We start from the raw sequence: 25,103 nt of genomic DNA on the forward strand, positions 1-25,103 counted from the left end.
GGATGGGGTAGGAGAAAGTTTGGTATGTAGAAAGTGAGAGAGAGAGAGCTGATATTCCATATCCCTTTTTAAAATCGTACGCTAGATGTCATGAGATTCTTCACTTGCTTTCCTCGACTTTACCACAAAAGTCGATCGTCGGCACTGTTCTGCCATTGCGCACTATTAACATAGCTTCTGATTTCGCTAAACCATGACTAATTGAACACAAAACACACACGCACACGCTGGAGACAGGCGCCCTGGCTCCTAGGACCTTACATGCGGCTTTTCGCCCTATGTGATCTTCAGCATCTGGGTGTATGTGTGAGTGTGTGTGGAATGCTTGGAATGTGGTGTGTAGTGGGTACGTGGGTACGTTTGCCTTATTTCGCGAACGTGAGATTGTAGGTTTTGAGTTCCATCGGTTCGAGATAGATGTCGGTGAAGGAACTGATCGGTTCGCCCCGGTGTAAACCCGTCAGCGAGGTCGCCTCGATCGCGTCGATCCGCAACCGCCGGAACAGCTGCAGTTCCCGCCGTTCGGTTCCACCGCCACCACCACCACCGGTCTCACCTCCTCCTCCGCCATCACCATCGCTGAACCTATGGGAAGGATTGCTGGGGCTGGTGGTACTGCTGCCGCTACTGCTGCTGCTGCTGCCGGTGGCGTTGCCACAGAAGTATCCGATCACCTCATCGCCTCCTATCCGGCAGCTGTAGCCTTGGCGTTGCAGAACCAGCAGCGCTGAACTGGAGGGAAACAGCGGCAGGTTGCTTTCGGTGAGAGTGCGCAAGTTGAGCAGATGCAGATCGCACGGGAACTGCACCCGAAGCAGGCGCACGGCACGGTTTAGTTCGAGCTGGTTGCTTTCATCGTACCGCTCGACGATGAACAGATTCGCCGGGTAGTTTAACCCGTTCGAGAGTGCGTTAGCAAAGATGCTTGGCAACTGGTACGGGTCACTGCCGGAAGCTGGCGCGGCCACATTTGGCCGTTCCGCCCCATCGGCCTCGTTTTGACCGGGCTCTACAGGGGGCTGTGGTGGTTCGGCAGGTATCGAGGACGCTGCCGGTGGATCGATCGTCTCTAGAGTTAACCAAAAACGGTGCCTCGTTAGCCGGCTATCGATGACACCTTCGCCCATGCCACGGTAATCATCGTACAGCGTTCGCCGGTCCAGCATCACCTCGAGCTGACCCGGTTCCAGACTGGCCGCACCCTGCGCGTGGCTCGTCAACAGCGTCAACCGCATCCGGTCGTCCTGGATGAAGGCACCGGACGTGATCGGGAAGTAGTTACCCTCGACGCCGATCGCCGACACCTTGACGCGCTTCTGGTACTGAAAGCCGTTCAGATCGGAGTAAAACTCCGGGTTCTCGCTCGCACCGTTCTCGATGTCCGTGACGAAGCGCATGAACAGCTCGGTTTCGCGGTTCTTCGGCGGTGCCTCAAAGTCGATGTCGTTTTCGATGTAGATCGCGCTGTCCAGCACGCTGTTCGAGTTGTAGATGCGCACCGTGTGCGCCAGGAACGGCCCATAGATCGCGGTCACATCGCTGGCAAGCGGGCCGGACGTTATGAGGATCGTCAGATCGCCGTACTGCTCCAGCACGTCCTTCTCGGAGTTGCGCTGCTCCGGGTCGGTTTTGAAGAGATAAGCCCCCGAGTGGAACTGAGCGCTCTTGTACGCGGCGAACTTGATCGCACACTGGATCTGCTTGCCCATGTGCTTCTTCGTGACCGACTTGAGGAAGCCACTCTGCTCGTCGAACAGCAGCCGCATCTTGTAGTTCTCGAGCTGGATGTCACCCGGCTGCTTGCTGCGAACCTCGAACGTCGCCTTCGCCTTCTCGTCCTGACACTCGGTGCAGTACAGCGTCGCCATCTTGCCCTGGTAGCCGTCCTCGTCGTACGCGGCCGTGTACGTCGTCAGCGAGAGCGGTGCCAGGCGCGCCACAAACATCACCTCGTACTCCTTGTCCGAGGGTACGATCTTGCGCGACGTGTACGACGTCTCCGTGATGTTCCACACCGGGTTGATCTGGATGTCGATGGTTTTGCCGCTCGCGTCCAGCACCTTAACGCGGGGCGTGAGCGTACGGATCGTGACCACTTCGAGCCGGTCCTGGGCGAGCGCGTTGTACACGATAAAGTCCGTGCTACGACCCTCCGTCACGATGATGGGCGTTTTGCGTGGCAGCTTGCCGAAGTTGTCCCGCTCAAGCTCCCCGATCAGGAAACCGTGCTGCTGATCGTGCGGTTTCCGCTGCACCAGCAGCTCGATCGTTTTCTCCTGCAGCTTCACCGTGTCCTGGATGCTTTCGAACAGCCGCAGCGCATAGTCACGCATTACGTTCGCTTTGGACGTGCCAGTGATCGCATCGTGGTGCTGAAAAAGACCAAGGTTTCGCCGAGCCAGGATCATCTTCTCATAGTTCTTCTCGTAGATCTTGAACGCGTTCGAGCTACCCGCTTGTCGCGCTCGGTTGAACGCGACCGTGAACAGTACCTCCAGACTGCGGAGGTTATGCTCGAGCTCGCGGCTCAGGATCTTGTAGTACGGGCGCGTCGTGAAGTAGCCGGACCAGTACGCTGGCCTACCCTCGTTGAAGATGTCGGCGTACACGAAAAAGTCACCCTTGAGGGTCGGGAACCGGTCGTACCGATCGCGGATCGCGTTGAAGTAGTCAACCGGTGTGCCGAAGCTGATCTCCGCATTGTACTTCTGCCGGTGCTCGTTGATGTAATCGATAAGCTTCTTGTAGTTCGTGTACTGCTGCTCCATCTCCTTCTCCTTGTTGTACCGGAAGTCATCCCCGACCGGGATGAGTGCAACGTTGTGCGGGAAAAGGGAGGCCGTGCGCGAGTACTGCTCCATCAGCAGGTCCGCTTTCGCCTCGATGTTCTCCGGTGTGATAAACTGCGCCTTGATCGAGTACTCGGTGTACTCGCCTGGGATCTTCCGGAAGTCGAAGTTCAGACAGATGAACGGATGCGGCCCGCACGAATGCTTGATCGAGTAGATGTCGAACGGCATGTTGTGGGTTAGGATCGTGTGGTCACGTCCGTTGCTTCCGGTCGGGTTCTTCCAGTACGGTGACCACAGGAAATCACCGTACCGGTGGCGAGCGAACCACTGCTTCCAGGCGTAATGGATCCGCTGGATGATTGTACCCTTGAATCCCGACGCTGCCAACAGGTACGGCACCGTACTACCATGCCCGAACGGATCGATGCTCCAGCCTGTTTTTGGAGTGACGTTTAGGTTCGATTTCACCCACTGGTGACCTGAAACGGAGGATGTAGAAAGTAGCAAGATGAGTGAGTGTTGATTCACGCCAAGCTTCGGCAGGTTTTGCTTACCTTCAATGAGCTGGTCAACCATGGCGTACAGATGTGCGTTGGCTTCGTCCGTCATGACCCAGCCACCGGTCGTGATTTCCAGTCGGCCGGATTGCACCAATTTCTTCAGTATCTGTGAATCGAAGAAATTGGAACGCAAAGAAAGCCGTTGAAGAATAGTCAATATTACCAAGTGTAGGAGCGTGAGAACACGGGATAAGGACACAGCATTTGTTAACCGTGGAACCTCACCGATTGTCTGCAAGGACATGTCAGACGGGTTTACTACCTATTGAGATCAGAAACCATCACGAATCGTAACGATGCAGCGTGCACGTTATTGCACATTATAAAAAAGACCAGCGTTCGGGTCTTTCCGGAAAACAACTCTGCTATATGGTTGTTCCACGAACAAATCTTACCATACATTTTGCATTTTATTGCTCACGATGGAAAGAGATAATCAAATAAACGTATTTTTTTTACTAATAGGTACATGGTACAATGCTGGAAAGGATCAATTTCTAATTGAATCAGTTACCCTTTTTTCAAAAAATCGACATGAAATTACATGTGGATATGTTCGTGATAAGGCTGTTCGTGTGCTCCATCGGAATCTTTGATAAAAAATTGCAGGAAGGAACATGCACTCGATACAAACGTGCAATGCACTTCTATACATAGTAAATTAAAAAGGAAGGCAAATGAATCGCATAGCCTTTTTTTAAGCCCGCGCCCTATAAATGAGTTAAAAAGAAGGTCTGAGGAAAAAAGAGTTTAAACTTTCATTTTGATTCAATAACAGAATTTCCATCAAACTGGCATCATTCGGGCTTCTCCGACGGGGATATCCTCGTCATTTGATGAAATGGTTTGTTAGTACCCACCCGAGAATTACCTCAGGCACACAATTTATTGTGCACCCTCGGCAGATCATTCACATCATACGGTGATTCCCGTCCCGGACCACTGGGCCACTGCTGACGCCAGTTACCATCGGGTGGCAACTTTTTCCGCCACCAAATGGATAAAACCACCGGGGGGAGCGTTCAAACACAAGTGTGCATACTAATCAATTATCTGTGTGGTGTAAAGGTTTGTGTTTTTGCTTCGTAACTACCGGCGAGAACCGGCGTGCATGCTGCAAATGCGTGGGCAGGCAATGATTTTCCCATGCCGTACCCGGTGCAGTAAGCTCCGCAGGTTGTTGTCAATATTGTCGCTAGCTAGAAGCGCGTTTCGCAAGCATCCACGGTGGGAGAGATTGCAATCATGAATATGATAAGGTTGGGATAATGTAGGTCACTTTTTTGTTGTAGCTGCATTCGTGGTACGACCTAGCTAGCTTTCACGGCGTGTGGCCCACCGTATATAATTAGCCCTGGGAAATTCCCTCGCCTCCATATACTGGGGCTGGTCTGGGAGTCGGAAAGACAAGAGATGAAGTGATAGAGAGAGAAAGAGGGAGAGACGATCCCTTACCCGTTGCTTAGTTGGATGCGCCTGGTCCCACCACAGCTGCAGGAAGCTAATCTCGCTCCAGATGAAGGACATGTTGCCGTACTCGGGCATTTTCGTCACGGCTAGGTTCAGAATTTGGCGCGAATCCGACTGGAAGTAGTTGACGAACGTTTTCAGCCATCCTGGATCATTATGCGAATGCGGCACGACCACGATCTGTCGGAGAGAGAGCGAGGGGGGATAAAATTGCACGGGAATTAGCGTTGAAAAATCACGTTCACAACACGAACCCAGGGAGATGCGGTTCGTTTTCGGCGACTGTTTGCTTACCTTCAGCGGGGGTCTTTTGGGGTCCTTTTGCAGCTTCTCGTAGTGAGTTTCGAAATCTTTGTCCCAGTACTCTTTGGTTTTCATCCACTCGGGCTGGGCATGTGTAGCAAAAATGGAAAGAAAATACCAAATAAAAGTGATTAGATGAGCAGCAACGAGCAGCACCTTTGGAGGAAAGAATTTTGTATACGTTGTTCAATGGTAAAGTTGTAAAATTAGCAATAAAGTAACGTTTTACAGTTGAGAAGTTTTGGGTGCAATATTGAAATAGTTTATTTTTTGGAATATATCCTCCGCACTACATTGAAAAAATAGCGCGCGAAAGAACATGCAATATTCGTTATCCGAATCAAACAGCCAAATTGATTTAGAGAACCGTCCAAATAATTAACCTGATTTCACTTGGAGCCGCATCGACTTGTGGAAATTCACGCACCCATTCGATAGTTAGGCCTCGTGTTGGAATGCAGATTGCCAGTTAAACGGTCGCAAACCATTTAACCTGTTTTATGGCCATTATTGCCTGTGGCCGTGTGTTCATGATTTACCGATGTAATAGTACTCGAAACGTGTCCAGTAATTAGCAAGCGATCAGAATCGCCAGCCTCAAACCCCACCCACACGGGTTGCTATTAGGGATCATGTATGCATACACACACGCACAGAGCTGCCCAAACAAAATGGGGAAGGATTCAAATGGGACAAGCAGGCTGGTAATCGACCAATTTCAAAGCTCATCCCCACGGTACGCATGGTTGTAGTTTGCTGAAAAGTGCGCAATTACACGATGGCTTCTCACGGCAGTCAATCACGGGAACGATTGTCAGTCATTCCGGGTCTCCGGGCAGGGAGCGAACTAACTGTAACAATCTTGCTGATTTATGTCGAACATCACCGGGCGTGTAAATAACGACGCGGCCACAACATTATCCTTATTTGAATGCGATGAACGGGGATGATCCCACCGGTGAAAGCATTTAGGTCGCTCGGTGGTTGCGATTATCATTTAGATAAGCTTGCGCATATAATTTGATGTATAATCGCCGGGGAACAAATTTCCTGCTCACTTTTGCATACCGACGAGCTATGCTTTATCGCTCGTTGTTATTTTGCTTCAAACGTTTTAAATATATACGTTCTTTTAAACCATTTTAAAGCAAACACAAAACACCATCATTATACAAGTGTTGTTTTAAACACGTTAACACACATTGCTGAGCATAAAATTGCGAATAATAGCCTTCTACCTTCTGATTAAGGAATTAAATTATTTACCACCGGTATAAATAGCAAACCAACCCGCACCAAAACAGCCTCCCTTCCGAGGACTCACTTGAGATAAATGAGTTTCGATCAAAAACTGGCGTCCGGTGGATACATCATGTTAACACCCCACGTCAGTTAGGCCCATGTGCTTGGCTTGAATTTTTCACTAAACCGGATGCCCGTGCCGAAGATCCGGTAGGGGATTTAGGCTCCCTAATGTCCGAAAAAATTGCTTTGTTGGCGATTTGTTCCTCTCCCGGACGTTAAGATTAGATAGTTGTCAGAGACGATGTACTAGTGAAGGGTGAAGATCGCAGAAGGCTTGGAAGTCGCTAAAAATAGCCAAAACCCTGAGGCAAGTTTCGGCAGGTGATTGATGTAACTTGAATAAAGGTGCGTTATAGCGTTATTAGCATTACCAGCGTTACTGGTATTGAATAATTTGTTCGTTCGCATTAAATAATAACATACCAACGGTAGCCATCGCGAGTGTAAATTCGAGTATTGTAATGCTTGAAATGGATGTTTTCTCTAGGGTCAGTTCCAGGTTAACAAAAAAAAAATTACACACACACACACATAATACGATTCATTCTTTTGCCCCCCTTAACACTGAGTGTGAGCACCGGAAACAAAAATATAAACGCAGAAAAATAAACGATCCCGTACATGTCCACGTACCACTCCACTCGTCGCTCGCGGTTGAATGTTATTTTTTATCGTGGAAAAGTACAACCGTAATACCCGTACGCGAACACGGCAATTGTGGCCGTTAAGAGAGTACAAGCTCGCCGGTTGCGAGGACCACAGTATGCTCCTCGGTTGAAGCGCTGCAAGTCAACGGGCCAGTAGATCGGGCGGTTTGTGAAACCCTCGCGTGATCTAGAGCCCAACACTTGGGACCCGTGGCCGGTGGAGGGAGCTTTCCCGGATGTTCTCCGGGGGGTTAAAAATAGTGCACCCTGTGTGGCTAACGCGCCCGTTGAGTCCGAAAAACCACAACGCCGCAGTCAGCAGGTTGTGGTTATCCCTCTACGAAAGCACTCTGGTGCAGAGCGAGAGAGAGCGAAACGGCAACGAAAGCTGCCGATGGTAAGTGAATAGTTGACTTTACTCTGAGTGTGGACTAGTTTTTGCTTTCCATTTGAAATCACTTCACTACCGTACTCGCTATCAGATAACCAAGTGGCAAGGGATGTGAGTGCGCAACGTTAGAGGTCTTGGCACGCTTTTCCTATTCTCGGACGCCTCTTTTCTACATATTACCCCCCAAGTAACTAACGAAGTACTTCAGCGAGAAAGAGAGCGCACTAAAATGACCTTGAATACGCTGGAACTGGAGGTCAGACCAAAAAAGCGGACCTCTCAAATCTATGCGAACACTAATTGGCTCAGAAGCAGTGCCGAGATGCTTGCTTTGGCGGAGTTTTCAATTTATGTTATTTATTTTTTCGACATGGTTTTTTTGTTTCCGAAAGAAAAATAAACATTTTCAAACTTTTCCTGCAACGTTCACTCGATTCGTGTCTGTTATATTTCTGTTCGTTTCTACGTTGCGCATTCCAGCTTGAACTATTGGGCGGTTTCAGTTTGACTTTCATACGTTTTCATGCGATACAAAACGCTCAAACACTCTGTCTGATGAGCGAGTGTGTGTAGCTATTGTACCGTCGATTCTGCTCGATCACAATGCCGTGACGCTATACGAAACAATCCGGAAGAGTGGCTTTCAATTAAATTGAAAAAAAATAGCTACAATTTAATGAAAATATTCTACTGTGTTTGTTGCAGGAGGTTTTGTACTGGAATGTTGCGAAAGATGATTGCGATGCAACAAGGTATCAAGTCCTGTCAGTAAACGGAATGGATGTGGGTGGTGTAATTAACGTAATTAACGCAGTGAGTTCTGTAGAAATTGTGTGGTTGTTTTCAGCCGAGCTTACAGCCGTACAGCCGAGTAACGTATGCAAGCAAATTGTCCAATCACTGCTGCAATCAGTTACAGAAAACGAGTATTTCTACCCAAAAGTTTTCAAATTCCCCCTTTTTTTATTCGCTCTTATCTCCCCTTTCGAGACGATTTCACCCATCCTTTTGGGGGAGGTAAAAAAACCCGGGCATCGAAATTCTCTAAACCACGCTGCCTAATCACGCTGATCGGCTGGTGGGATGAAAACCGAGTTCAAACGTACGACGGCAAGAAAGTAATGATGAAGATGACACACCCAAGCTCGCCGTCTTTCCGTGCATTCGTTTCCGAGAGCTCCGTTGCTACGTGCTTTATGCGCATATATGAATATTTCCCAGCTCTCGGCTTAACCAAGCTTTCTTCCCCACAGCCACGATGATATTTGCATATTTGCAGCTCGGTGTGCGATGGTACGCGTACGTTTGCGCACGACTCCCACCCACCCGGGCGGGAATGAGCGGACTAATAAGAAAGCGAGGTGATTAAGGGACAATTTCCAATCACCGGAGGCGCTGGCTTACCTGGAAATCGAATTTCCCATACTCGTCCACGGTGGTGATGTCGGTGGGTGCTTCTTCCAGTGCGGCACATTCATCCCATCGGCTACCAAAACGCGGCAAAGGACCACCACCGCCCTCGTCACCCTCGGTTCCACCACTGTCGTCCGCGTCGACCCCGGAATCACTGCCTCCACGGGCACCATCACCGAGCCGATCGCCCACGCGCAGACGACGACCCGCTTCCGGTCCACCACCGATCGAGTTCAGGCTGCTCCGAAGCCAGCTGTGCCAGGAGTGGTTGGCGTTCGGGGCCGTATGTTGCGCTCCCGATCCGTTCGAGCTGCACGATTGTCCGATGGAGGCGCCAGGTGCCGGGTACATAGAAAGAGAGAGAGCGAGAGAGAGAGAGGGAGAGAGAGAGAGAGAGAAAAACACACAAACGATCAGGATAGAACAAACCGGACGGATCTCTTCTGTGCTGTGCTGATGAACTGCGAATTACACAGAAAAGCATCACGACTGACCGGGTGGCGTGGGAGGATGTTGGATGCAAATTGACAACCCCTAACCCGCGTATCGGGCGAGGTGGTGGGGGGGGGGAGGAGGAATGGCGTCGGGAAAACAATGTTATTTCATTATTATTTGCCCTGGTCATTTGTTCGACCCAGCGAGCGAGCGAGCGGAAGTTAACCATGGCTTCGGGATGCCAATATTCAAATTTCATTCTCTCCGGCGTAATTACAACTGTGTGCGGGTGTCTGTGGTGATGTGTGTAGAAAAGCGAGTGGGAGGTGTCCTTCTGTTTGCCGACCAGAACCAGCAAGTAAGCGCAATGATTTGCATATTATTGGCATCCGAAAAGGGTGGCGCCACAAGCGAACGCAGTCACTTTCATAAAACTATTCATTGGAACCGTTGGTCGGTTGCAAGCGTCCACAAGTGCTCGGGGTTCTATGCATGAGCTTCGTTCCTCTGGCCCACGGCCACCACTAGGGTGGGTTGCAATTTTTGTTTCGCACTCGGCCTCCAACGCCGGCGTTTGATTGTTGTGTGCTCTTGTCCTCTGTCACAGCGGCCAAAGCCGTATCAGAAGCCACTCGAGGCTGAACATTTGCCTCCATTTCGAAGAGCTGACCTCAGCCACACGCCTACGTACCCGTGTGGGAAAGGCCTTTCCACGAACGTTTCCGAACGCTGGGTAACTTTTGGTGCCCGGGGAAAGCTACGGACACTTCAAACTGAAGGACATGCCCGCTTTGCGAACCGAGGGACGCACTTGGCGAAGCCGTAGAGGCCGCTCAAATGGAAGGTCATGAATTAATTTTCACTTCTACACCGACGACGGTCCGGATGGCCATTGTTGTTGATTGTGTTGTAGTTTTGCTACGTGTCTTCTTTCTTTTCAATCTTTTTTTGTTGTTGCCGGGTAGTGTGGAACATTATTTCCCACTTTAGCGCAACTTTTCACAGGGATGCCCTGGACGGATGCAAGCGAAACGCAGTCTACGTACTCAACAACAGTAGTGGGTGTAGTAACACCAGCTTCACAAAGCACACTGGAAAATGGGGGAGTATTGGGAAATGTTCGGAAAACAAAAAAAAAACCCCAATCATGCTGCGAAATATTGCACCCGGTTCGTGGGACCCTTTGTGTCGTGGGACGTGTGGGACGATGTTTCAAAGGATTGTTGAACCATCAAGCACGCGGGTCAAATGCGGCAAAATTGAAAGCATAAAAACACGCATAATTTTACCAACACTTTACTGTCGTAGCGTCTGACAGTGCTCAGGAAATTCCAGGAGCAGCGTCCGCATTGGAGCCCGATACATCTACGCGGGTTTATTAATCATGTAGCATTCACCGTCCGGCTGATGCGGTACTTAAAGCGCTTCTATCTCCTTCGAGGTATCTTCTATTTCCGTTGCCTCGTGTGTCGCTCGTGACTGCCCCACTGGCTGGGAAAACGGTCTACGCTCGTTTTGGGGTCTAGGGTTTATATATCTACCGCTCGCTCCGAAATTCGCCACTCGCCGAAAGGTGTTATAACTTTCACCGGGCCCAAAAAAAAACTAAAACACAAAACATAAAGAAAAAAAAACTCCATCACCCGAACCCGGGTCGAGTCGAGTCCCGCCGGCCGGTTTCATCTCGTTATTCTGCACTATCAATTCTATCAACCTGACTGCTGCTGCTGACCGGTTGAGCTTGGAAGCGCTGCAAACAAAACTTTCGCGCTTCCCTTTTACCCTCGGAAGGGAAGCGAGAGAGAGAGAGAGAAAGGTAGGGTGGGTTTCCGCACGGAACACCAACCTTTGGAGAAAGAACAAACGCCTCCGCGCCTCCCCGTTGGACAGTAATTTTTGATGACATTCCATAAAATTTCATAAACTTTCGCCCTGGATGTCGACCCTTCGCTTCGCTCCGTTTCGGTGATGACTTTCCTCTCAACTTTTCTTACGCGCCGGTTTGGTTTGAGTGTTGCACCTTTTTTTTTTTGTTTCGTTTCGTTTGTTTGTTTGCTCCAACTTCCTACACATCGACCGTATGTTCCCTGCTTGTTTTGCTCTCTCTCTCACACACACATCACACTCTTTTGTGAAACTTTCACCCGGCTAGGGGTTTCTGCTGGGTTTCCGTGACATAAGGGCTTTTCTCGTTATGATTGCCGGATAAACGGCCGGCTCCAGAGGTCGGCTGATAAGGATTATTGAGATTTATTAGCAGCGGACGAGCGGGCGTATGAAAAATAAATTAGCACGCATTATGCGCCCCCTCCCCTTTCTAGGGGTCTGATTTGAAGTTGTTTGATGTTTGCAATTTGGCCGTTCCGAGCACAAAGTAGCAGCAGTGCCGCTGAGTAAAGATCGTGCCAGGAAGTCATCGCAAAATTGAATCGACGGCAACGCCACGGGCGGAAATGGCAGACAATTTCTCATTACAAAGAAAGCGTACCTATTTTCGGGGGGTAAATTTTCCAACCGAAATTCCACCGGCTGAAGCCTCGTGATCGATGTGCAGAAGGTCGTAGTTGTATTGGAGTCCTTTTTTTTTTAAACCAAACACTCGCCAACTGACGGACAGCGGGCGGAAAATGGGTCGTAAAAGCCGATTCAAAACACAAAAAAAAAACCATACGAAAGAAAACAAAAAATAGACCCATCACCGATACTGGCCCACAGCTGAAATAACATCGGGCCCGTCCTTCGATGGGAGACCATCCGTGGAAAATCGCCTTTTCGGTCACATTCCGTGCCGCAATCTGTCATTTGTTGACCGCTCGGGGGGTAGGAGGATTGGCAAAAAAGGGGCACCCGCGCACCCTCCGGCCAGCATGGAGTGTGTTTTCCATTTTATCTGCCCACTGCCGCCCACTTTATCGTGGGCTTTTCTTTATTCGAAATTTTATTATGAGCGTTTAATGATGCGAAAATATATGGATCGGCAAAGGACCACCGGCATCGTTACAAGCGTGCGCCCGCGCGGAATGGGCCATTTCGCGTCGTCGGGGACACCCCCGCGCAGGATGAAAATATAAATGCTCCAGCCGGCGAAATTCTACACTTTTACAATAGTTTTCGAATACTGTTTTTTGTCGCCATTCCATTCGGTTTTGCGGAGTCATTGTTGCCGCGCTTGACTTTTATTGCCGCTCTAGACGTCGATAGGTCGAAGGATGCAATTTTGGGGGCGCGTGTAGGCAACCCTTCCGGTAGCCATCAATTGCGCGCGTGTAGCACACTATTAATCGCACTGAGCGTGTGTCTCGGGTTCCGGAGGCGTGAGTTTTTCCTTTGGGGACGGTTCCATTTTTGTGTTTCGTTCGAATAAAATCACATACCATTACAAGCGTGTGTGTGTATGCGCATGAGAGAGAGAGAGAGAGAAAGAGAGACGCTATAAAAGGTGAACGATCAGACCAAAACGCCCTGGGGCGACGAGAAACTGTTGGCCAGGAGCGAAAGGATGCTCGCTTTGCCGATGACTTACGAGGGCGACCGCAGGCGAAACATAAAACAGCAGGCCCGTGTACAGACAATCGTAGCGTCCCTTCGGTACTTTCGCGCTCTCTCTCTCTCTATCTCTCTGTCTGTTGCGCTTTTTCCACACTGCTCACACGTCTTTCCACGTAGTTGGCTGTGCTTTTTCCTTTTTTGCTTCGACCCATTCGCTCTCATGCGCTTCTCATGCTTTCGGTCGCTTATTTATTGTTGAATGATTTTTCCGTTCGAGCGGGAATTGGTAAATTGTGAATTTTCAATATCTTGTGGGGAAAATAAAGCACCGGCGTGTTTCGGTGCGAAAAAGCCGACAGCCCCGGGGTGCACGCGGGCGGGATCGAAACGCGCTCGAATACCGAGCTGTAACGGCCCTACGGAGAGTCACAAACAATGCCCCAAGTCGAGGGCTTTGGTACGCGGGTTGAAGGTTGATGGTGTTCGGGGCAGGGTTGGGAATGAATTTCGCCGTGTTTCGTCGATTGCAGTTTCCGCCTGGTCGGTCTCAAACCGCGCACCAAAAGCGTCATATATTCCACGTCAACAGTCAGCAACCAGGCGCCTCCATCGCCGCGGAACTGACGACGTGCCGCCAGCCATGGGAATGACGCGAGTGCGTGCGTGTTTATGTGAACGATTCCGGTGCCTTTACGGCTGTCGGCGTCAATCGGCGCAAATGCGGCTCAATCGCATGCGGGACACGCGGTACGCCCGGCGAAAGCACGTGACAGTGAGCGATGGCAATAAAAAAGGTTCAATCGTCGGCACGATTTAGGCAACGTCGCTCAGCTGCCGTAACTGAGACGACCAATCTCCTGGGGACGATTTGGGCGAGCTCCTTTGAGACGTGTTGCGCAACCTCGTTGTCTCGTTTGCTGCTGATACGCCCGGTTGACAACAATTTGCATCTTTTCGAGGTTACTTTCGCGCCATTGCTCATCTGGCGGGCGGGCTTTTATTCACGTAGCCTTCATTTTTTTTTGCATTTGAGCTCTACGGAACAAAACTATATTGTTGTGAGCCTTTGTATATGTGATGTTGCAATTTCCATGGCCAAGAGTGTTTCAAGATAACTAGAAAACCTATTCAATATTGAAATGGAACGGCATTTTGAGTGATTTTTATCCCCCGTAACGGCAACAAAAGTTTGATTTCGCCTTCCCCAAAATCGAAGGAAGCTTTCTTTACCGCACCAAATCAAGCACGTTTCTCGCAATAATATCCACCCGGCTTCGAAAGAGGTTTTATTTTTCCTCCTTCGCCGGCTTATTATGTTTGCGCAGCGGGGAGAATGTTTATGAACTGACCGATAATTAACCTCAATGCCCGGCATCGGCTCGTGCCGCGTCAACTACGGGTAACTTATTTAACCGCACCCGTAAACTGCAGCAAAGGATGTGGCTCGTCTGTGACGCCTAACCTCATTAGGCGCAAGCACACACACTCGCAATTGGGCTGCGAAGCATTGGCTCTGTTCCGTTCGCACGTGATCGTGGGTGGCTCGTTCGGTGGAACCCCGGTTTAATCGAATCTATCACGCCACACAAACAGCAGCAACCGTGACGTGGAGTTTTTCCTTCCCTCGATGGAGTCCTGCGAGATGGTAGAGAGAGAGAGAGCGATAGAGCCAGAGAGCAAGAGTCGGTTGATCCCGTGAGAACTCCGCCACTGGACTAATCCAATTGCCCACCAGCGAACGCATGGGTGTTGGGGATATGATTCTGCCATTTTTTTGTATCCTCCTTGCGCCATGTATGCTGTCCTATTTGACACAACCAAGCTCCGTCGACGTCCGGTGTCGGTGATGCGCTGGTGACCGAGTTTGTGTCGCCGTTTTGCCATCCATTAGCGTCCGAGTGGGAGATGTACGACCGAAGCGGGAACGTGTGTCCCATAATGGGATGTCCCCATGAGCTGAGCTGCTTCTTTCGTTTGTGAAAACGATACACGAATAGCGCTGGTTCGATTGCGGAAGTCGAGGGAGCCATTTGGGCACGCACCGGAAGGCACCGCTGGCAAGATCCGAGCTGCCAAGTTTCTTCCAGCAAATTGCACACATCGCTGAGGGAGCAGCCACCGAACTCTCCGAGGAAGAATTACGCCACATGGTCAACGTGTGCGAGGGCATCGGTCCGCGTTCGAAGGTCCGTTGTCGATAGGAACACGCTAGGGTACGAGTGCACTAAATACCGCCCATTGTGCCACACAATGGTCGACGATTTGCGACGCTGGTGGTGTTCGAAAGCTGAACGGAAGTGAGCAGAATTCCAGTGGGATGTCATCCGAGCGCTGGCTTTAAATGTGGTCCTGGCACCTCAGAGACATGGAAGGAGAAATGAAGGAAAAGCAAAAGTACACCCAAGCGCCAGGCGGTGGCGAGTTCAACCAGCGTGTGTAACCCAATTTGCTCCACAATGCGGATCCATTCGTTCGGTGTCGCCGCAGTTTGTCGCGAGGAAACGCACCACTTAGTAGGATGTGTCAATGACAGGTCGTCGTCAACCAATGACAGTAGTGCCGTCGTCACGAGTGATCGTCGAATTTCCTTCCAATTCCGTTCGATGTGCATGGGCGCAAACGAGATTCGGCAAATGCTGCTCCTTCTTCGGGTGATGAACAACCGAGCGTACATTCTCATTCTGCTTCGCATTGTTCCCTCGCGCGCAGAAAAGCTGTATCGCAGGAGGCGAATGGAAAAGTGCGAGATTTCTATCGAAATTGACGAAGGTTGCTAGGGAACGAAGTGCGAAGGTGCAACACCTTTTTTTTTTCGCAAATCTTCTCCCAATTGGGTGTGATGGGGCAAAAAAAAATGTTCGCTTCCCGAAAATAGCACTGCGGCATTTCAAAGGTGTTAGATACGAGGTGTAGCGAACGGAATCAAAATGCGCATAAATCAAGCTACACAGAAAATGTGCAATAAAGCGCTCGCACACACGTGCCAAGAAAAAAAGGAATCTAATTTACATGCGCCTACTTATCCGCCCTTAGCACCTTGTTCCGGCAAGGGAAAGCACCCTTCAAGACGGGGCAAAGTGCAGGCTCCACATCGAAATCGATACTGATGCAAATGTACCGCTCTGACCGGATGGATGCTTGGAGCACGGGAATCTCACCTCGCAATACCACGCGTCGTCCGGTGGCATCGGTGGGCAAAACGTCGTCCAACCGAACACTCACTTGCAGCATGTCGGTGCACCACAAATTCAAGAAACCGGAAGACTTTCCGGCCGGCAGAAGCCATCGTGCGGCTGGCTTTGGGTAGGATTTTCCAGCAAAGCCAAACCGAGATGCGCTCGAGTTAGTCCGCTCCGATCGGAGAATGTTACGGTGTTGCCTGACGCGATGCTACTGGCGTCACTTTTCCCTGACTTGGCTGGCTGCTTGCAATCGGATTAGATCGAATCTGCATAATCCGGAGGTTGGCCAACAGCAGTTCGGGTGACAACACGCTAGCTGTCCGGGTGCAGTTTCGCTTGCAATCCGTAATTACATTACCACATGTCAACTCCCGCACGGAAGCCGGCTTTTTGAGGGGGTGGCATTTTCTTCCCAAATAGCACAAATTGCTAACCGAGCCGAGAACGACAAGCCACCACTGGCCACCGGTTGAAATGGTGCGCTGGGGAACCATCAACAACAACAGCAGCAGCAGCAGGATAAAAAAGAAAGATGGCCACTCGAAAGCCAAGTGCAAGTCGGTCGGACGAAGCCGGTATGCGAAATTCCGTTTCCACCAAACATCAAAGCACCGAACGGGTGGTGATGATCGTCGAAAAAGGCACTGCCTTTGGCTGCGATGCACACGCTACGCAAGCAAGCACACTTCATCAGCGACGGAAATCGGGAAAAGTTTTTAAAGCAAACAACCACACCACCATGCCACGCCATCAAACAGAACGCGGGCTGGTTTCTTACGCCTTTTCCACGTCCGAGCTTTCTTTGGTGCGCTCAAGCGATGTTTCGCAGAAAGCACAAAGCCAGGGTGGAAAGTTCCGCCTAGCGTCGTAGCTGTTCATCAGGACGCTCGGAAAAGTAATTAAAAAGCGACGGGGCCAGAAACCGTCCCCAGATTCATACTTTATCGTGGATAGAAGGCGAAATATGAAAATCGTTTTTCAATGAACCGCGGGGTTCTAATTTTACGACCGCGTCGAAGGCGGTGGCGATTGAAATTAATCTCAATAAAAGCCACAGCCAACGCCGAGAGCTTACGGTTTTATTTATAGAGCAGGAAATAAATGATCTTATAAACACGGCTCTGGGCTCTCACTGAGCTGAGGCTGCGGCGCTTGTTCATGCACCAATAAATTAAGTCTAACCACTACAAAAAACTGGTCCGACGGACCAGTGGGCGAGTAAGAGGCAACCCGGCCAAACCCTTTCGTCCTTCGTGGTCATCCGCAGTTGTTCGCGTAATTGCCTATCAAACAATTTGTTTATTTTTACTTTCCTCGAATGCCCTGAAATCGGGTGCTTCGGATGAGGCGAGGCGAGTCGGGCTGGGTTCGAAACGCGTCCCATTTCAGAGCCTCTTCCCGGCGGGTCTGACGCAAATGTGCGCCCGAAGAAAGTTTACTTCCGTCGAGTGGAAACCAATCGAAAGCCACCCAAGCAAAGCTAACACGTAACAAGCGCGCCTGCCGCCCCTTTCTAGGATCCCATTTTGGGTTCGCAAACGGGAAGAACGAAAAGAAAAATGTGACTTTCCCCAGGGGAGGATTGCTCGGAGGAAAAATTGCTTCGGTACGCTCTTGTCCCATTCGAGTGAAACGGCTTTCCACGGCTACTCCTCGCATGGCCCATGGGAAGCTGGGCAAGTAAGTTTGAGTAAGAAAGGAAAGAAAACGAGAGAGAGAGAGAGAGAGAGAGAGAGAAAACATGGCAAATAGAGAAAGGAAAAGGACGAACGTTGTTAAAAATCAATCGCATATCCTGGATGCAATCCGGGAATTCGCTTGGGGCATCACTCAGCTCAGCCTTATACTTAGAAGCGCTAGGACATTAGCGTCGTACTCGTGGGAAGATAAAGTTTATGCAGGACAGGCGATTTGGAGCTATTAAAGCACCTACAACGACCACTCGCAAAGCTGCCTCGTGTACGTACTATTTGTCACAGGTTAAAAAACATAAAAATAAGCTGAAACAAGGCAAAGAGTTTCTTTTGTATTTTTAGCTTCGTTTTAGATTAAACAATTCAAGCGCACTTCTCACGAGGAAACGAACTTTTCAATTGAGAAGCAGTTAATTTAAAAAAAACAAACACTGACACGATGAATGATGGGGAAATCAGTTCGATTGAAAAATCATTACATCATGGATTAAAAGCGCATGAGTTTGAGAATTTCAATTAAAACGGTACGAATTTGTACTTCACCGATGCGATAGCACAAAGAGCACAAAACCTCATCATGTAAACTAAACAAATTACTTTAAATGCCGGCGTTTGTTACGGCACAGAATAACCCGGCTATCGTGCGTGCCTGAGCCATCCACAACTACCTCAAACCATCCAGAGGGTTTTTCGCAAATAACGCCACACGGTGGGAAAGGATTCGAGATTTCACCGCCATCGATTAGAGCCGCTCACGTGCATTGCGCTGAAAAATGGCGCATTTGTGGGGCGTTGTGGAACTTTCCACATTAGCCACCATTCGCACCGAAGTAGCTGCTTCCCCGACGCAGAACCATGGACACATCGTGTTTAATGTGTAACGAGCCTCGATCCTGTGGCCCAACGAAGGACCTCTGCCGGCGGTACGTTACATGGTACGCGAGTGTGTTGGAACGGTACGGGAATATTTATGCTCACTTATATCTCGCTTTATGCGATTTTTTTTATTGCTCCTAGATAAAGGCTTGCTTGCGCCATCGTCCAACCCGCAACACACGCTAGTCTCACACACTCACATTACGCCGCTGCCTAAGCATTTCCAGGACACCAGCACGAGGTGGGTGAACCATTGCCGCGGGCATTACCGGAGGGCCGAGAGGATAATGTATGGTTTGCCATCGCACCATAGACACACACAGACATATCCAGGCATGCTAGAACCGCCCAGTACTGCCACCTCCCTCCGGATCTCGCGTCCACAATGAAGGACGATCGATTCCGTGCTGAAATATAACGCCACCGCCGACGCCACCCTGGCGCTGCTATAGAACGCTATGAAGTTGTAGCACTTTCGAAGAGCCCAAAAATATGACATTAGCAAACGCGCATCGCAAACGGCAAAAGGACCGGAAGGAAGCGCTACCTTAATGTAGGCCAGTCGTTTCCCCCACTCGTTGCTGCTCGGAAAGGGGCTGCAGGGTATCGACAGTTAATGGTGCAAAACCTAGCCGGCACCGGAAGGAATGGCCGAAAATTATGGCCAAAGTTCCGTGTGCCGATGTGACAATTTAGTCGCACTTTTATTTTGGCCGTTCGTTCGAGCGTTCGGGTGTGCGTTTCATAATTGTTCCCGCCGGGTGCTGAGGAAATTCCGCTTCCGGGCGTATTACGCCCCCTTTCCCGGTCCCGGTCCCGGTGTGGTAGGCGTTAGTCGGTTAATTTTAACGTGATTTACGTGATGTTTCCTTCACGCAAACGCGAGAAGGCAAAACAAAGGCGGGGAAAAGGCCGGAAAAGCCACATTACGGCGCGTCAGGGTAATGGGGTAGCGTCTGGTGTCGCGTGCCCGAGATTTTGCGCCCAAGAAGTATACGGTGCTTCTGGGCTGGTGACGCGATAAATCTCGTGGCACCGTTTATCCGGAATTGCTTACGGTTGGTGTACGGTGCGAATTGTTGCTTCCAAGCGGGGGCCGTCTAATGCCACCGTTGATGGGGCCACAAAACAACCCTTTTATCGGCAACACCCCGATCTATGTAGGCCTTGCTTTATGGCAAACATTTACTTTTGTACGGGACGGCTCATGGTTGCGTGGCAAAAAAGGCGTATTTAAATTTACAGTTTGAAACAGAAAAATCCTCCTTATCTATACGATTTCATAGCACGAGTCAGCTCATAAGCTCTGATATCATAATCCATAGGAATGCATTTGCGATTGGGGGCACTCGGATCAAACACAATTATTATGCGTTGCCTGTTTCCATGTTCACTTTTGATCTTCCATTTAATTTAATCAACAAATTGATCCATGTGCACGGAATGCATGAGCAATCTATTCCAATATTGCCACAGTTACAAAAACCCCCTTTTTATCCTCACTTTTTCATCCGATAAACCTCAACGGTGTTGCTATCAGATGGGCGGTTCTACTCGAATGCAACAGAACAACGTTTTGCGGGCAGAATGTTTGATTGACAACGCATGCTTCCAAATCAACGAGTGTGTGTCTGTGTGTCATATTCCTTCACACCGAAAAGGGGGTTTCTAGAAGTGGAATTTAAACTTGTTTAATGTCACCGCACGTCGGTAAATTGTCAACTTTCCAATCCCGTAAATGCTGTCATGTTGGACAATCTTATCAGAAATTGTCAACAATGGCTTCGCCGGACTACAAGCGCCATGCTACAATGCCGTTACATTCATTTGAATTACACAACCACCCCTGAACGGTGGTAATATGCCATCCGGGAACGATCGTTAGTATCACTTTTATGACTGCAATATGTGCGTCCCCAGTCCCCAGTGGTGCCGGTTGTATGGTTCAGGACTCACTAAATACACAACGAACCCACTCGGAGTCACGGAAGTCCGACAGGAAGACGCACAAACTCAAACTCCAAACCCGTCCCAGCCAGCAAAATCAATTCCAAAAAGTCATACAATTTCGACTTAAGCACGAGCTGCCATAATCCCAAATTGGCTCCCATAACTCTGCGGCGATTTCTCGGGGTGCCTCAGTGGAAGCCTCTTGCACGCCCGCTACTCGACCCGTTCTCAGCTTCCAGCCAGTCAGAGTGGTCCTCCAATAAAACATAAAACTTTGACCCGCACCCGACCGAAGGAAGCCGACTGAGGACCGTTGGATCGATGCCGGCACGCAAGAGCGGGTTTCGAAGCCATCGCACGCTGAAATCTCGAGGCTACTGGCGAACCGACGAAACCCCCTGTGGCCTATGGCACCCTGGTGGTATAAATTCGCTTTCTGTGATGATAAAAATGATGGCCATCGTAGGCTCCGATCGAGAATCGAATGGACGAATAGAATTCGCCCATGCCGCGATACCGGATCATAAAGTCGTGAGCACATACTGACTCTGACTGTGTCGCGATTTCGCTCCGGGTTAGCGTTTTAGTCCTTCGGGGCTTAACTCTCACTCACCGTTTGTGGTGAGCCGGACCGCCTCCTGCTAGCGCACCGGGTGTGTCCTTGCCATCCATCCCCGTGGGAGCCGATGGGCCGGATCCAGCCGGTGATGGTTGACCCATGGAAATGTAGTACAGGCAGAGCAGTATCGTCACGAACGCGGACAGCAACCCGATGCATCGCGGTGAACCGCGCCGGAACAGCTTCACCGTCATTGCTGGCGTCGTGGAGCTTTGTTAGGGGAGCTTTACGTCCGGACGAATGGACCACTTGTCCCGATCGGGTCCACCTGGTGCTGCTTCTTCTACCACGTGCACTCACGCACTACGCACCTACCGCTGCCTTTTCTAATCCAAGTCCGTTTTACAGCTTCTCGAGCACATAAAGCTTTCGCACGCTTTAATCGGTGCACGTGCGGTTGCCGCGTCGAGCCGTCGTCGTCGTCGTCCTTGCTTCCGCGTTCGGAATTTCGACAATCACCGATCACATCGCACCACAGCGAGCGCTTTACTCGTTCACGACGACGCGCGTGCACCAACAGAGATTAAAACCGCCTCGTCGTGGGGAGGCAAACGTGACACTTAACGTAACGACAAATTAAACTACACTTGGACGGTGATGTCTGGTTTGAGATCCTTGTTCGATTCGTCCTGCTGTCCTGGCTCATGACCCGACGGGGGGCTGCCGAGTGCGTGTTTGAGAAACGTTTCTGGGCGCCTTCGTCATAACAATCCTGCTGCCTCACGGATGGAACCTTTTGCAGGGCGAAGATCGCGAATCACCTCGGTGCTGCTGATGGTGCTGACCTGCAAAAGAGGAAACATGCGAGAGATAAATGAAATGTCCATATTTTTTTTGCTGGTTGCTTGTTTCTCTCCCGCTGTGCATCTCCCGCCGCGTCGTCTGCCGCATTCATAACCTCTATCAAGGTCAGCCCGTGGTATTTGCCGACTGGCTGAAGGTAATTTGGGTGCATTCTGCAAACCGGCGAGAGTTGGTTTGCGATTGTCAGCTTAGGGCGGGAGCTGGCAAACGTAATGATACCGATTCACCGAATGCACAGCCACGGGAATGCTGCTGAGCTTGAACAGATACCAGCGTGGGATTCCGGTTTATGAGGGATCGGTTTGAGTGGCTCCGTAGGATCACTTCACTTCGTACCGACCCGTGCGCCTGGGTTTACCAGCACCACAAAAAGGTACCGCCCTCGGTGGACGTGGGATGCGGCTCCTGGTGTGATCTTTTCTAGCAGCGGGATTCGCAAAACTGCATAATCATGAATATATATATGATTTTTTCCTTCTTGCATCACGCGCAGCTCCAGATGCATCCTGCTGAGCGCTGCTCCGCGTGGGTTGTTCTCTTCGCCGAAAAGCACAAGCAGAGTGCTGCACTTTGCAAAGCAACAACGGTCAAAGGCGAGACAAAATGGGGTTTTCGACATGAGTAAGCAGCGGGAAAGGATGATTTCAAATTACGTATCATTTCGATCTCGATGCCGCCATGAGGCGGTGGTAGATGTGCTCGAAAAATGTGACATTTTTTGCAATCAAAAATCAATATCCCAGCTTCGAGGTATGGTGGGCAATTTTTCTGCATCGACACTGTGACACCGGTTTGCGGTGCACTTCAAATAGCAAGCAATAAAAGGGAACCATTTACGTACTTGTTGGGCAACAACTTGATGTATTTAAGAACTAATGCTATATGGTGGAGGTGTTGATTTTTTTGCAACGCAGATTTTCTTCCACACTATTATCATTCGAAGTATTCGTGATAAAGGTTGAGCCGAGTACGAAATGCATTCAATTGTTACCATACAGCAAAGTGAGGGTTGGTATTAACTGAGCATGATTTGGTTTGTCCTTCTTCATCGAAAGGGGAGAACAGCAACACAAAACATTCCCCAATGGTTGCTTTGAACGTTTGAATTGCAAATATAGTTTAGATACTTTTTACAGAATTGTGCTCAATTTTGTGCTTGATTTAATGCAAACTCTAATTTGAAAATTGAAATTGAAAGAAATATCTGAAATTAGGAATTCATATTTAAACTGGCCCGAATGCTAGCACCTAACCTATTACGTGATGCCATGAGTGAGTTGCAATCAACCGATTTGTGCATGCATAGAACCCATTTCGAATGGCAAAAAAACGCACCAAATGCGTTCGAATCCTCAACAGCACAATAAAAGCACACGGCACTGTCCAAACCGCGATATGAAAGACCACTGGAAACTGGACAGCCGATCAACGCTCACCTCCCCCCCCAGGGTGGCTCGCGAATCAATTTGTTTATCCATTCGTTAACTCAATCGGGAAAATAGATTGAATGGGTACGTTTCGACGGCGGACATCCCATCCCGTACGGCGCGCGCACGGTGACGGTTGGCACACTCAATTGGAAGTATATTGTAAAACCTACCCCAGGAGCACATTCTCCATACGCCCGCGCACGTGATTGACGTGTCGTGAAGTAGCCCTAGAGTTTGTGATTCGTGCACGCATCCGTGCGCATGCATAAGCTATTAACTCGAGCAGCCAATTCGGTGCATTCCGGCGATGAGACGACACGACAAATATTGCAGTTTTCAATCCCACCTGCAATGGCGGGCAGCTTTCGCAAACACCCACTACACCTGGCGTGGGTGCGAATGCATTTTCTCGCGAACACGATGTCAACATCGCATCACAGGCGGTGGTATCTTGTCATCTCGGCATGGGACACATGTGAACGTGTGTAGAACGTGGTCGATTGTTTTCGCCCCACAGCGTTCGAAATGATTGCTACCGAGCGGACGTTGCCATGGAGACGCATTGCAATTGAACTGTTCGCTGCAATGGTCTCGGGATTAATTTGTTATCACATGTAGGTGGATTGAGCCAAGATAGATTTATCGAGCTGGTAAAAAAATGTGTATCGTTGATTAATTAAAATGTGTATTTCAAACAAACTTGCAATCATATAATGATTGCAATGTAATGAATAATACTATGAAAAAGGAAATATGCTCTGGAAAAGCAACGTTTGTGTTCGTAGTAAAAGAGCACACTAGCGGAGTTTTCGACGTTTCTCATCCTCCTTCTCACCTGTTCGGAAAGAGAAGCTAATAAACAGTATGGAATATGGTTTCATATGCCAATCCCTAGCTATACGCCAAAATGCGTATTTGCTTCCGCACGCACGGCTAAAGACCACCAGCGCAAGAAACCTGAATCATGAGTAAACTTACTCCCACATCTACCTAACCAGCCCTACTCGAAAGGGATCACGTTATTAGATTGCCTCCGCCGAAAGCCACTACAGTAAACGGAACGGTCCCAGAACCGAGGGGACTGACCACATCGAGCGTCTCGAGTTTTCACCCATCACGTTTCAATCGGCTTTTGTACTTGGCCGTCAAACGCAACGCCTACGCACCCAGGCAGGTGTGTGTGTGTGTGTATGTAGCCTGGTGGTAGTAAACACAGACTAAGCAGGCTTTGATAAATCTTCCCCACAACGAGCACCACCAGATCGCCAGTTCCGGTGAACAATTGCGTGCTAATCAGCACCCCTTGTATCGAGTCTATTGGACCTCAACCGGAACCTCGCAGAACTCTCCTAAGTTCCGTTCGAGCCGCTTGCATGAGGTTGCGGTTGGCATGATGTAAGACTCATGCGTCTGATCAAGCTGTAATTCATTAAATGATTGCATACCGGCGTAGAGCAAAAGGGGGACTCCCTGGCACTGGGGTTGGCGGAATCCAACCTAAATCTCTGTGTTTAACATGTTGCTTGTTGCGAGATGATTGTCAATTATTCATCTCCTGCTGGACGCGGCCCGCGCACGCTTGCTGACCCTTTGACATTGCAACCGACGGGGAGAGACAGAGAGAAACCAAAACCTCAGTCGGCAACGGTTGAACGAGTAATGGGAAGCGAGAGGACGAAATCCCCGGAAGAAGAAACAACACTCCTTCTTGTCGAGCAGGGCTGGCTGGCTGGCTGCTGGTTC

General features: G+C 49.8%; 1 protein-coding gene across 1 annotated transcript; it reads right to left on the bottom strand.

Annotated features, from left to right (window-relative positions):
- Positions 1-219: 219 nt before the first annotated feature.
- LOC128731454 (alpha-mannosidase 2) lies at positions 220-21,320 on the bottom strand. Its single transcript, XM_053824578.1, has 6 exons — positions 21,121-21,320; positions 8,873-9,191; positions 5,117-5,209; positions 4,808-5,002; positions 3,347-3,458; positions 220-3,271 (listed from the first exon to the last, which is right to left on the bottom strand). The coding sequence occupies exons 1-6, from the start codon at positions 21,318-21,320 to the stop codon at positions 366-368; spliced, it is 3,825 nt and encodes a 1,274-aa protein (XP_053680553.1). The 3' UTR covers positions 220-365.
- Positions 21,321-25,103: the final 3,783 nt, after the last annotated feature.

This window comes from Anopheles nili, chromosome 2, assembly GCF_943737925.1.
Source record: "Anopheles nili chromosome 2, idAnoNiliSN_F5_01, whole genome shotgun sequence".
NCBI classification, from domain to species: domain Eukaryota; kingdom Metazoa; phylum Arthropoda; class Insecta; order Diptera; family Culicidae; genus Anopheles; species Anopheles nili.

Coding starts and splice junctions, on each gene's coding strand:
- LOC128731454 (XM_053824578.1), bottom strand. CDS start 21,320: ATGACGGTGAAGCTGTTCCGGCGCGGTTCACCGCGATGCATCGGGTTG. Junction 5,210..8,872: donor ATGGGAAATTCGATTTCCAG/GTAAGCCAGCGC, acceptor ACACATGCCCAG/CCCGAGTGGATGAAAACCAA. Junction 5,003..5,116: donor CCAAAAGACCCCCGCTGAAG/GTAAGCAAACAG, acceptor TCTCTCCGACAG/ATCGTGGTCGTGCCGCATTC.